Source organism: Propithecus coquereli, unplaced genomic scaffold (genome assembly GCF_000956105.1).
Source record: "Propithecus coquereli isolate 6110/MARCELLA unplaced genomic scaffold, Pcoq_1.0 Scaffold1, whole genome shotgun sequence".
NCBI lineage: Eukaryota > Metazoa > Chordata > Mammalia > Primates > Indriidae > Propithecus > Propithecus coquereli.
The window spans coordinates 14,784,298-14,795,582 of NW_012133857.1; the positions used below are offsets into that span (position 1 = coordinate 14,784,298).

The 11,285-nt window shown below is 53.5% G+C and overlaps 1 protein-coding gene across 2 annotated transcripts in view; it reads left to right on the top strand.

Moving 5' to 3' along the window:
- The first annotated feature begins 9,497 nt into the window (after positions 1–9,497).
- ALAS1 (5'-aminolevulinate synthase 1) overlaps positions 9,498–11,285 on the top strand; it is a 13,969-nt gene continuing 12,181 nt past the window's right edge. The window contains exons 1-2 of one of the 2 annotated variants that reach the window (XM_012663673.1): positions 9,498–9,654; positions 10,638–10,868. In XM_012663673.1, coding sequence (XP_012519127.1) covers positions 10,670–10,868 — 199 coding nt within the window. In that variant the 5' untranslated portion in view covers positions 9,498–9,654; positions 10,638–10,669. The remainder of the gene's footprint in view (positions 9,655–10,637; positions 10,869–11,285) is intronic. The other variant, XM_012663608.1, reaches the window with a different exon arrangement.

Consider the following 11,285-nt stretch of genomic DNA (forward strand, 5'->3'; position numbering starts at 1 on the left):
ATTAATAAACATTTTTAAGAGAGCAGGTGGAGAAACTGAGGCCCAGAAAGAGGGACTATTATGGCCACACAGCTTAGCTATAATGCCCCAGTGACCTCCCTGGGTCCACATTCTGGCCAGTTGAGTTGTTTTCAGGATGTACAGGGCCATGGCAACAGCCTGGATCAGAACAGCCATGGGGGAGGCAGGGAGAGGGAGGGACAGTCAGGGCTGATGATAGCCCTGACATTGCCAGGAATGCAAATCGGGGAAGGGACCAAAATGCCACATCCCAGGGAGCTAGGCAGCACTCGGGGGGTGGAGACCTGGAGGTGAGGGGTGAAGCAGCATAACCCTGTGACCCTGCACCTCTCAGCCTATCTATATGACACCACCTATGACACTGCCCCAGCCACGGCATACTGTGGCTATGCATGTGTGCCTCTGTGACAATGTCACAGCCCTGGGGTACACTGTGGCTATGCTGTGTATCTACCTGTAACAATGGGACTCTGCAGCTGCCTGTGGCTGTTGGTACATGTGACGCTGTCCCTATGACCAGAGGGGCTAGGAAGGTGGCTGTGTGCGAGGGACTGTGTATGTATCTGAGAGATATTCAGGGTGAATGCCACGACTGTGACCAGCAGGCTGTCCTGTCAGAAACTTGGCCCTAAGAACTTCCAAACCTGAACTGTCACTTCAGAGTGGCCAGCACTTTTCTTTCTGCTAAGACATGGGAAGGCTGTCGAAAACTGATTTTCTAAATGTGGTTACCCAAATATAAAGTGAGAGCCCTTCTGCTGCATAGCCATGGTTATCTTCTGATATGCCAGCCAGGGAAGGGAGCAGGGGAAGATCCAGGAGGGGCATCAGGGTCTGAGATGGGGAAGATTTGCCACCTGCTCTGTGTGTGTCCCTCAGCCTCCACCCTAGCTCAGCTCCCAGGGGAGGCAATGGACTCCTGGCCACATACACACGGTCCTCAGACCAGCCCGGGATCAGAGGTGGCCTGTCCCGGGATGAGCGCAGAAAGGGGAGTTGAGAAGGCTGGTAGAGACACCTGGAAGGGCTGTGTGAGCTTGTATATGTATGGGTGGCAGTGGGGTGGCAGGGTATTGGGATATGGGCACTTACAAGTCTCCCCAAGGCCAGCTTCTGATGGCACCCAAGCAACTGGGTGTCCAGTGAATGACCTGGCTCAGTTTCCCCTGCCCCCTCTGGGCCATCTGCTGACTAACCATCTGCTTCTAGCTTTCCATACTTGCCTCTTTGCTGACAAAACCTGCCCACAGCTGCCCTATCTCTGGAACCCGAAGACTCACTCATTTGCACACAGTCCACAAATAATCCTTGTTTACTTACCCATGCCATTCATTCACGCATTCGTTCATTCATTCAACAAACGCTCACTGAGCACCTCCTGTGATCAACCAGCCCTGATGAGCTCCCCCAGCCCCCAGGTCAGAGAAATGCAGGCACAATCCCTGTGGACCTCAGTGTGGGTGACTCAGCAAAGAGGAAACTGGGGCCTGAGTGGGCTGGCGGCCGTTAGCTGGGGGAAGCACGGAGAGATGTCACAACCAGCCCACTGCATCAGCCGGATGGGCTCTGGAGGTTGGGTAAACAGTGGGGCCACCTCTCCCCACCCCAGGCCCTCAGGCTGAGTCTGGTACAGTCACCCTGCCAGAAGCCGAGGGTCTGCCTCAGCTGGAGTTGAGTCCCAAGGCTTCAGAGCTGTCTTATCCCAAAGCCCAGGGAACAAGGCCCACTCTTTGGCTGGCTCTCAGGTCCCTCGGTTGGGCCTAGGTTGCCTTTGCTGCCCACTTCCCACCAGCTACACCAAATTTTGTGACTCCACCGAGGGCTCGGAGGACTCTGGCCTTCCAGCTCCTCCCCATTCTCCCTCCCACGGGTCCTCCAGAGAACTAGGGGGCCTAGAGCCCATCTTCCAAGTGCCGCCCACTCCCCCACTTCTCTCCCATGTCTGCCTGCTCACATTTTAGTCATCATAATAGTAATCACAATTAGACTTATCCAATACCTCCTCGGTGCTGGGCACTGAGACGTGATATTTCCAACCTTCTCATATTATAAAGTGTAGTGGCCAGAGCTGAAGGTGGCCAAGAGCATAGAACTAGATCCCCCAGCCTGGGGCCCTGGCCTGCTCCTGGCCCGATAAATGTTAAATGAATGAGTAGGATCTTTCTGGAAGGACCCATGAGAACTTGGAAGCAGTGATTATGTATAAGAAGAGACTTGGATGAGGGGAATCTCTTTGTTTAACCTGGCATTTTTACCATACACAAATATCTATTCAAATAAATAAGTTTGTATTATCAAAAAGCAGTAAGAATTCAAAATGCTCATATAAAAATCTGGATGTGAGTCTTTTCTTGAAAAATGGGAAGAAGGCCTGGCCACACCGGGCTGTGTTCCTGGGGACAACAATGGCCAGAGCTGTTTGCCCCTCGGCCCAGGGCACCCGCTGTCCTCACCTGTCTGGACCCCACGGACCTCTGCGCTGCTGATGCCTGGTCTATGCTGCAAAGGGCTTAGCTTCCTAGGACTGCAGGGTGAGGGGCAGGGCTGAGAAGCCTTCCCCAAGGCAAGGGGTTATCATTTAGCTCTCACTCCTTTGCTGATTTCACGCACAACTCCAAAAGCAGCATTAGGGCCATGATAATTCTAAGGAGGTAAATGTTGGCGTGTCACATGCCTGCTGGTCTTGCACAAGAATCTGGAAACTCAGTACTTGTGGGGCCCCAACGGCACCTCTGGTCTCACTTCCCCCACCAGGGCCCGAGGGCCTTAATTAAACTCAAAGGGAACCCTCAGAGAGAGGGAGCCACCAGTAGCCCCTTGGGCACCTTGGCAAGAAGGCGATTGACAAGGTAAGGACACAGTGATTGAGGCCTGTGTCAAGGCAGGCCCAGGTCGAATCCTGACTCCAGCTCTGAAACTTAGGACAAGTCACCTTCTAAGGCTTGGTTCCCTCATCTGCAGCCAAGAACTAACACTAGCAGCATGCTATTCCCAGGAGCTGGGGCCCCCACCAGCAGGGAGGCAGCATCTTGTCAACCTTGTGAGTAGATAGCGCCAGTCAGGGTTCTCCAGAGAAACAGAACCAATAGGAGAGAGAGAGAAAGAGAGAGAGATTTTTAAGGAATTTTTAATTAGCCTCACATGACTATGGAGGTTAAGTCTGAAATCTGTGGGCAGGCTGGCCGGCTTGAAACTCAGGCAGAACTTCCATGACAGTTTGTGGCAGAAGTCTTTCTTTCCCAGGAAACCTCAGTTTTTGCTTATAAAGCCTTTAGCTGCTGGAATGAGGCCTACCCATATTACTGACAATAATTTCCTTTACTTAAAGTCAACTGACTGTAGATATTATCACATGTACAAAATACCTTCCCAACAACATCTAGACTAGTATTTAACCAAACAAGGGCACCACAGCCCAGCCAAGTTGACACATAGCATTTAACCATTACAGAAAGTATCACTCCCTTTCTGTACATAAAGAACTTGAAGTTCAGAAAGGCTATGCCAACTGCTTACAGTCACAGAGCACGCAGAAGATGGAGCTGGGAGTTGAACCCAGGCAGCACACTGCCTCCTCTCTCAGAGAATGGGGCTCCAGATAGCTACTTCATGGGCGCTTGTGACCGTTAGATATGAAAACACATACAGTGTCTGGCACCGTACCTATGGTAGAGACAGAATCCAGTAAGGTAGTGGCTGTTATTACTACCACTGTTATCTCTGAAAATTAAATAAGGGTGTGGCTGTTGGAATTGGAAGAGGAGTCAGACAGGAGTGGGTTCCTGTTCCCTGCCGTTAGAGATGAGTTCAGGGGTTTAGGGCAGAAAACTCTTTCCTCTTTTCTGGAGGGCCCCCTTTCCTCCTCCAGGAACCCCCAAGGAGAGCAGAGGGGGGCAGAAAGGCCTCTGCCATGCTGTGGGTCCTGGTGCTGTGTAAATGGGCCCAGAGCTGCTGACCCAGGTGTAGGGGACAGAGAGTGAGCAGTGTCCACCAGCGTGTGGAGTCTGGAAGGACTCCTGCCTCCTGAGGCCATAGCTGGCTGCCCAGTGGTTCCTAGAAGTGGGTGACTTCTCCCAAGAGTCAGGCTGGCCAGCAGCTGGGCTATAGTCTTGGTCAGCCTTCTTAGCTGGGTGTTCCCATCTGCCTGCCCAAACTGGACCTGTCACCCAGAAGTAGAGAAATCCCTTCCCTAAGACCTGAGACCCTGAAAGCCTCATTCCTCCCAGCTTCCTCAATGACCCCCATGGGGGTAGAACACTGGACCAGAAGGCAGAAGGCCAGCAGGTCAGCCATGCTCCCCACTTGCTTGCTGTGTGACGTTGGGCAAGTTACTTAACCATTCTGAGCTTCTGTCCCATGTATATGCTAATAATTACACTGACCTATAGGCTTGCTTTGAAGGGAACCTGAGGTTGTGCACATAATCACAGCACCAGGGCAAACATTTGAATAGAGCAGCTACTGCTGCCATCCTTGTTTACTGTGTTGTCGTGCTCCCTGGCCTTCTCCTTATTGGCCCTACCCAGCCATCACCACTTCTCCTCTGAGCCCACTCATTCTCTCCCTCTGCCCCCTCCCCTTTGTTCCAGCTCCTTCTATCTGAGCAGAAGGGGTGCTGAATAGGCCTTTATATGCCTACAGGGCCAGAGAGGAAGGAGGCCCCTGCATTGGTTGACAACTGCATCGTTGGTGATGGTGAGGTTCCGGCAGCAGCTGGCTGGGACTATGGCGCTCCCCCAGCCCGTCTCTGCTACACACCCCTTTTCCTTCTCCCCTTGCTTTCTCCAGGTTCCTCCTCCATACCAGGCTCCCTCTAGCCTTCACTGGGAACCCCTTGGCCTGGCTGCTCTGTCCCAAGTGGCATCTCCTGACACCGGGCTCCAGCTCTGAGGTGGGTCCCCCTCCCCACCATTCTCTATCCCAGCCTCCTTACTCACACTGGTCACAGCCTGTGACAGCACCTTTCCTGGTGGCTGTCTCCTTGGCAGTTCAGGAGGGCTGGGAAGGAGACACCTTCACACTGTGCATCCAGCATCTGGCGCCCAGCCAGAGGTGATGGCTCAGCCTGCTCCTGCCGCCTGCCCCCACCCTGTCACCTCAAGGGGCCCTGCTTTGGCCTGACCCACCTGCAGGGGCTGGGGGGATGATGACAAATGCTGGGGAATCCACCTCTGGGCCAGTCCTTTCCAGAGAGCCCCTCACAGCTAGCCTGATCCTTCTCCTAGCCCCCCCACCAGACTCCCCTCCAGAGGCTATGAGCTCAGTGGGTGGGACTAGAAAACAGGACACCTGGGTCCCACTGCAGCACAACGTCACTTTCTGTGTGATGTTGAGCCAGTCTTCTGGCTCATCTCAGTCTCCCTGGCTCAAAAGTGGCTTAGGGCTGGGGACACGCACTGCTGCCTAAAAGGTCAGGCAGGTCGTTGCTTGGACCTTACATGTCCTCAAGGTTGGGGATCCTCTGAAGCAGGTGCTGGGAGAAAACTGGAGTGAGCACATCCTGCCTGGGGCAGCCCAGGTGCTCCAGGTCTGCTGATCCCTCAAGAGAAGCTAAAAATCTGAGGTGTGATGAGAAATCTCCTGATGGTTAAATGTTGACAACTGATACACATTTTAAAACAAGCACTGGGCCGGGCGCGGTGGCTCACGCCTGTAACCCTAGCTCTCTGGGAGGCCGAGGCGGGCGGATTGTTTGAGCTCAGGAGTTCAAGACCAGCCTGACCAAGAGCGAGACCCCGTCTCTACTAAAATTAGAAAGAAATTAATTGGACAACTAAAAATATATAGAAAAATTAGCCGGGCATGGTGGCGCATGCCTGTAGGCCCAGCTACTCGGGAGGCTGAGGCAGGAGGATCGCTTGAGTCCAGGAGTTTGAGGTTGCTGTGAGCTAGGATGATGCCACGGCACTCTAGCCCGGGCAACACAGTGAGACTGTGTCTCAAAAAAAAAAAATAAAATAAAAAAAATAAAACAAGCACTATGTGTGCCAAACAGAACATCTCTGGGCCACAGTTTGTGTGTGCCAGATTAGAGGGCTAGGTCTAGGGGTCCTCTAGGGCTCTCTGGGCATTTCCTGCTGACTAGGATGGGGCTGCTGTTCCCTGCAAAGCCCACTCTGGACCTGCCTCCTGAGGCATCTCGGCTTTGCTCCTCTCCAGATCCTCTAACTACCCTCCCCAACCAGAGCCCACCCCTTGCCTACAGCTGGCTTCACAAACCCGGGCCCAGGTCTGCACTGCCCCTCCCAGGCTGTCCTCCATTGACCAGAGCCTGAGGGGGTTCCAAAGGCAGGGCCAGGACAAGGTGGGTGCTGGGGACCTCAGAACCCTCCTGCCCTGCCCAATCCCCAAATTCCATTTCACATGTTGGCTCCTACCATTGTAAACCCTGGAGCTCACGCCTCCAACCCTCCAGGGTAGAGCTGAGCTGTTTCCAGAACCTCTAGCTACTCTATGAGGCTAGCCCCTTATCTACCACTGACACCCCAAGGAGCACTGCCAGCCCAAGGCCACAGTGAACATCAGCAGCACAGGTCTGAGGTTTTGTCCATCTCCTAAGCTGTCCCATGTTTCCCTGGGTCTCCTTGAGGAGGAAGCTGGCAGGATTTCTTGCTTGGCTGGCAGAGGTGGAAACTGAGGCCCAGAGGAAAGCAGGAGTTTGCCCAGGCTGAGCTACTTGACCCTTATGGAGGGGCACTGCTAAAAATAGCTCCTGGGGCCCAGAATAGGAAGAGTGAATTTTAGGGCTGGGGTTGACACTTTCCTTCGGCCTTGACTGCTGGGCAAGTGCTATGTGCAGTAGCCCTTGACGGTAATGGTGACGCAGACTGGGTAGGAGGGAAAGAGGCGCCAGCGTCATTCCCGGAATGGGGCCTGACCTTGTCTGAACTCCAGTGGTTTGGGCTCCCCTGCTCAGGGCCAGGGCAAGAGATAAGATGAGTTTGTTCCTGTGGCTTTGAGGAAAGAGAGAGGGGGCAAAAGAGAGGGAGGGAAAAGGAAGCAAGGAGGGGAAAGGGAGGGAAAAGAAGGGAAAAGAAAAGGGGGAAGGAGGGAAGGAAAAGGAAGGGAAGAGGGAGAGGGGAAAAAGGAGGAGGGAGGAGGGCGAGGAGGGGGCGAGGAGAAGCAGCAGCCCAGGGGAAGGATCACAACCAGACTAGAATAGGGCCTCCCCAGACTCACCACCGAGGCAGGTGAGGTAATGTCCACTTCACAGATGCAAAAACTAAGGCTTAGAGCGTGGGGTAATTTGCTCAAGATCTCAGAGTCAGAAAGTGTCAGAGCCAGGATTAGAACTCATGGCTTTAGTCTTGCACTTCAAGGTCTCAAAAATTGAACCACCCAGGCAGCATATCCTAAAATTGTGGCCCCAGAATACCCCACCCTCACATCACCAGAAGGGTGGTCTGGTTAAAATGCAGGTTCATGGGTCAGAATCAAAGAAGCATGGCCCAGGAATGTGCATTTTGACTAGTACCCTAATGGTGGTTTTGGGGCCTTGACACTTGGAAGCCCTGTGGCTTATTTAGAGCCTTTCTGGTCTGACCTCCTGGTCTCCAGGTCCTGGCTGTACTCCTACAGCCCAGCTATTCCAGCTGACTCATACTGATCACCCATCCCCACCCTAACAGGGCGGGGCCTTTCCTACACAAGGTTTCACCCAACAACTTCCCAGTCCCATGTAGATCCACCCTTCCAGACAGCACCAGCTTCTCCTCTGGAAGCCTTTCTCTAGGTTGGGATCCTCCGCTTCAGTGCTTGTTTGAGTAATAGCCTCCTCCTCCATCTGGAATTATTTACAACATTCTATTTCACTTTCCATGTGAGTCTGCCTTGTTTCTCAACCTTTCTCTCTATTAAACAGGAAACTCCCAGAAGGCTGGAGACTTATTAGTTTAAACAATAATCCTCTGAAATCTATGACTTCACCTGACCCTCCTGCCAACCATAAGTGGCAGGGCTGGGAGAGCTTTTCAAATGAGGAAACTGAGCCTCAGTGAGCTTATGGCCTACCCAAGGCCACAACTAAGTAAGATGCAGAGCTGGGTTTGGAAGCCATGTCCAGCTCCAATATCAAGTTCTGCTTTTGCTTTGTCTCTGATCACCCAAAAATGCACATGAGGCAGGCAGAATGGATTATTCGATTGCCCAGATAAGAAAAGTGAAGCCCAGAGATAAGCAAAGCACTCAACACCATCCTTATCCTGTTCCCATTTCTAGCTGCGTTTAGGTCTGAGTCCAAGTGCTGACCTTTTTTTCTTTCTCCTCCTCTCTGGCTGATGGTCACTGCCCAGGACCCCTCAGCAGGATGAGGCAGAACTGAGTCTTGGACTCCCAGACCAGAGCCCTAATCTGCCACTCATCCCAGTGTCACTCTGGACCCAGGTGCCTCATCTGTGGGTTGAGACTCATTTGCCTGCCTTGTAGCTGGCTGGATGCTCAGAAAGAGGGAATTGGGAAATACCTGGACACACCTTGGTCACCATCATTCTGGACTTTGTCCATCTTATTAATGCCCAGCTGGGGAAGAAACAACCTGAATGGTCCTTTCCCCAAGAGTGGAGGAAGGTAGCTCTGAACCTGGCACAGGCCCAGCCCAGGCTGGGCCAAGCTGGGAAAGGTGTGGAGCAAGGCCAGACTGGCATTCCAGAGACAGGTTTGCCAAGCCCTACACTTCAGGTGTGGTTTCAGGGAGACTCAAGGAAGGCTTTGCCAGACTCTGAACTCTGGGATGGAGTCCTAAGCTACCCAGCGGGTGCCTAGGGTGGCCAGCAAGGCGCATTGGACAACTCGGGATGGAAAATAAAAATTGTAGCTAATATGTGTCAAACATTAACTATTGTCAGGCTCTGTGCCTCCCCTCTCCCCTCTAGTGGATGGGTCCCATCTAGCCCTGCTCCTTGGTCCCCTTTCTGTATCATCTGGGACCAGAAAGTTCCTCAGCTGAGTCTCCTTCCTCTTCTCCGTCCTCCTCTCTCCCAGGTCTCCCTCCAGCCTCTCGCGCGTCCCACCAGGACCACTCTATCTTGGGGCGATCTAGCCCCACCTCCTTAGGGAAGCCCTCTTTCACAGCGTCTAAAACAAGCCCCAGGTGGGGCGGATCCTGATTAAGACTCTGGCCCGGAACACCGTGAATCTCTCCTTCCTTCATATTCAAGACACTCATTTTAACAGCCCTGTTACCTCCTAGTTGGCTCTAGGGGCACTTCGCCTCCGACCTTGCCCTTTTATGCCCCGCAATTGGGGAGTTGGGTTCTGAAGCATAGGGCAGTTGGTGGAGAGGTGACTACGGGGTGCAGGATGAGGTCCAGAAACGAGACTTCGTCCACCCACGGCCTTGACCCTCCTCCTCCCGGCAGGAGAGCCAGGGAAATCGAGGTCCCACCCGCACCCGCGGAGCCTGGGAGGCGGGGACCTCGTCGCACCGCCCCCAATTCCGGACTCCCGGAGCCCCGGGCTCACCGCGGCGCGCCTGCGCGGAAGCGGGCCGCGCCCACGGCGCATGCGCAGCGATCGTTCCCGCTATATATTAGGGCGCCGGCGGTCGCGGCCTGAGGTTTCTCGCAGACAAGGGTGACGGTTCGTCTGGACTTCTCGGCTTGCGTGCGCTCCGTCTCCGCAGTGTCCCCGGCGCAGGTGAGGGTCAGCGCTCCGAGTGCGGCGCCGGCCGGGGGAAGCCCCGGCGAGTCCTGCCAGCCCGGCCGCCGCTCCCCGGGCTGTTGAGACCCCATCCCCCACTGTCCCAGTCACCCGCGCCTTAGTGGTCAATGTTTAGCTTCCAGATTTTTTGCCTATTAGGCCGCCTGAGTTTCCCCCATACGGCCGCCTCCGGATAGTCCGCGTTTAACCAGCCGCTTTAGAATTCCATTCCCATGCCCCTCTCGAGCCCTCGACCTCAAGTAACCTCTGACCTCCACTCCCTGAAGTCTGCCTCCTTTCACCAGACCCAGTGCGGTCGATTTTATAGCCCCGCGGCTCCCCAGTTGGCCCCAAGGCGCTTCTCACACTTCTACCTTTATGTTGCTCTTTTTTCTATTATGCCCAGCTCTCCCAGCTGTGGGGGCATGACCGCGGGGAAATCCTGGACCGGGGGCCCTGCTGGATGCCTTCCTCCCGTTTGGGGGTGGGTTTGGGGACGTGGGGACCAGGAGAAGGTCCAGATCTCCGAGAGACCTCCCTGCCTGAATGGATGACAGTGGCTTCTTACCACTGGCCTCACTTACCTGGCCTCACTTCTCCACCTGGGTGTGTGCCAAGGTGTCTTATCTGCACTGTGCATCTCCCTGAGGAGCTTCTGGCTTCCAAAACCTGTTCTTGACCTGTCCCTCATCCTTCCACCCCCTTGGTTATCTATTGTCAGTATTTACTTCATTTGGTGAAGTTGCTTTGCAGATGCTTTTGTATAGAGCTGAGGAATGAAGAAGTTGGTGACTTGAGTAGAGTGTGGTCACCACTCTTTAGTTGAGTCCCACATTAGTGCTTTCTTTAGGCATTTCTGAGTGAGACATGTTAGTATCCCAGGGTATCCTTGGTGTAAACTGCAGGTGACACCTGAACCCAGTGACCTTGCAGTGGTATTTGCCTGATTATTAACGAGTGTTGATGTCACTCATCGTCAGTCTTTCTACAGGAGCCAGTGTACTTCCCAGACATGGAGACTGTTGTTCGCCGCTGCCCATTCTTATCCCGGGTACCCCAGGCCTTTCTGCAGAAGGCAGGCAAATCTCTGTTGTTCTATGCCCAAAACTGCCCCAAGATGATGGAAGTTGGGGCCAAGCCAGCCCCTCGGGCACTGTCCACTTCAACAGTACACTGCCAGCAGATCAAAGAAACTTCTCCAGCCAATGAGAGTAAGTGTCATTGGCAATGAAGGAGCGGGTGGGGTGTTTGCACTCATTACTGGATTAGAAGCAGTTCCAGTCCACAATTGACGTGAGGGCCACACTAACAGAGCGGTTGCTCTGTGCCAGGCTCAGCTCTGTGCATGAATTATCTCCTGTAACTGTTGCCCTAACCCCACAAGGTAGGCACTTTTAGTTTTCACATCTTTAAAGGTGAAATGGTGGCCAGTGTTCCACATTACAAGTTTCTGGGTTCCATGTCAGTGTCTGTTGCGGTTTTAGTGTTTCTTCAGTGCCTCATTTACCTAAATATGAATTGGAATGTTTTGTCCCAACCTTTCCCTCATTAAATATTTGGCCTTTGGCTTTTAAAGTAGTGATTTTTTTTCCTTAAAAAATTTTTTTCTGGCCAGGCGTGGTGGCTCA